This window comes from Fopius arisanus, unplaced genomic scaffold (genome assembly GCF_000806365.1).
Source record: "Fopius arisanus strain USDA-PBARC FA_bdor unplaced genomic scaffold, ASM80636v1 scaffold00002, whole genome shotgun sequence".
NCBI lineage: Eukaryota > Metazoa > Arthropoda > Insecta > Hymenoptera > Braconidae > Fopius > Fopius arisanus.
This window is the reverse complement of record NW_011887741.1, coordinates 2,522,451-2,523,824: the sequence shown is the minus strand read 5'-3', so window position 1 is coordinate 2,523,824 and position 1,374 is coordinate 2,522,451. Positions and strand designations below refer to the sequence as shown.

At 47.3% G+C, this 1,374-nt stretch overlaps 1 protein-coding gene across 1 annotated transcript in view; it reads left to right on the top strand.

Annotated features, from left to right (window-relative positions):
* Nucleotides 1–198: 198 nt before the first annotated feature.
* LOC105267934 (transmembrane protease serine 9) overlaps nt 199–1,374 on the top strand; it is a 10,635-nt gene continuing 9,459 nt past the window's right edge. The window contains exons 1-3 of the mRNA XM_011307130.1: nt 199–507; nt 958–1,066; nt 1,170–1,374. Coding sequence (XP_011305432.1) covers nt 214–507; nt 958–1,066; nt 1,170–1,374 — 608 coding nt within the window. The 5' untranslated portion in view covers nt 199–213. The remainder of the gene's footprint in view (nt 508–957; nt 1,067–1,169) is intronic.

Sequence of the window (1,374 nt, the reverse complement as noted above, 5' to 3'; positions counted from 1 at the left end):
TTCCACAAAAAAGGGGGTTCGGTGCACAACGTCGAAGAGATAATCCGTCACAGCGACTACGGCGTCGACTCCTACGGTCACCCTGTCAACGACATCGCCCTGGTGCGAGTGGCAAAGCCCTTCGTCCTGGATAAGACCCGTCGAGCCATCAAGCTCCCCGCCATGGGTGAAGTATCACCAGCTGGAGAACTGGCCACCATCACCGGGTGGGGAATGACAAACACCGGTGCTCCTGCTGTCCTTCAAAAGGTCCAGGTACCAGTGATCTCCAAGGAGGACTGCTATCGGCAGTATGGAAAAAGAGGAGGCATTCCCGACGGACAGATCTGCGCTGCCTATCCACAAGGTGGTAAGGACTCCTGTCAAGGAGACTCTGGCGGCCCCTTGAGTGTCCGTCAACGTCTTGTTGGTGTTGTATCCTGGGGACATGGCTGTGCCGTCGCTGGAAGCCCTGGAGTCTACATCGAAGTCTCTTCCTACCGCTCCTGGATCAGGGCTCACTCCAATGTTTGAATGCTTCGATCTTTGAATCTCTACTTTACAATATGTACCTGGAATCGTGATTCTCGATGATGTTGAGTATTATCTCAGTCTGGAGAAGATCATGATAATCTTTCTTCTAATAAATACATCCTTCGCAAACAATTGGTGTTCATTCATAAAAGTTGCATGATGGCAAGAACTTTCTAGATTCTGAATTATGAATAAATTTCCTGATGTCAAATTTCCCTCCTTCATTTTCCCCTTTGGTTTTAAAATTGCTCTCGTTTCTCGACTGGAGATTAATCTCTCAATCATTCTGCTATTCACGGTTCTAATCACTCCTAAGCAGGCGACAATACCAACGATAAGATTACAGTCGATAGAAATGCACCAAAGTGGCGCACGGTTTTTTCTTATTTAATCCATAAAAAATTCTGATAATAGAAATTCTGATAAATTCCGAGTGCCTGGCAGTTCCCCTTAAAAAGGAGGACATATGCCAGCTACTCCCAGTTCTGTGTTGCAACAGCAAGGATCATGAATCGTCTCATCGTCTTGGTTGCAGTGTCTGCAATAGCAGCGGGTAATTATGACCAACTCAACGCAGCAAGCAAATGGAAATCCTGAATAAAGTATCTCTAATTCGTTTGTCCGCCAAAGTATTTGACCGTGATAAATGATTTCAGGCAATGCCCTACCGTTTCTGGACCAGTCAGACCACCGGATCATCGGCGGTAGGAATGCCTCCATTGAGGAAGTCCCATATCAAGTGAGTTTTCAGTACTACAACAGTCACACCTGCGGTGGCAGCATCATCTCCAAGGACTGGGTTCTGACAGCGGGTCACTGTGTCGGCGGTTCTGAAAGGTTATACTCAGTTCGGGCCGGTAC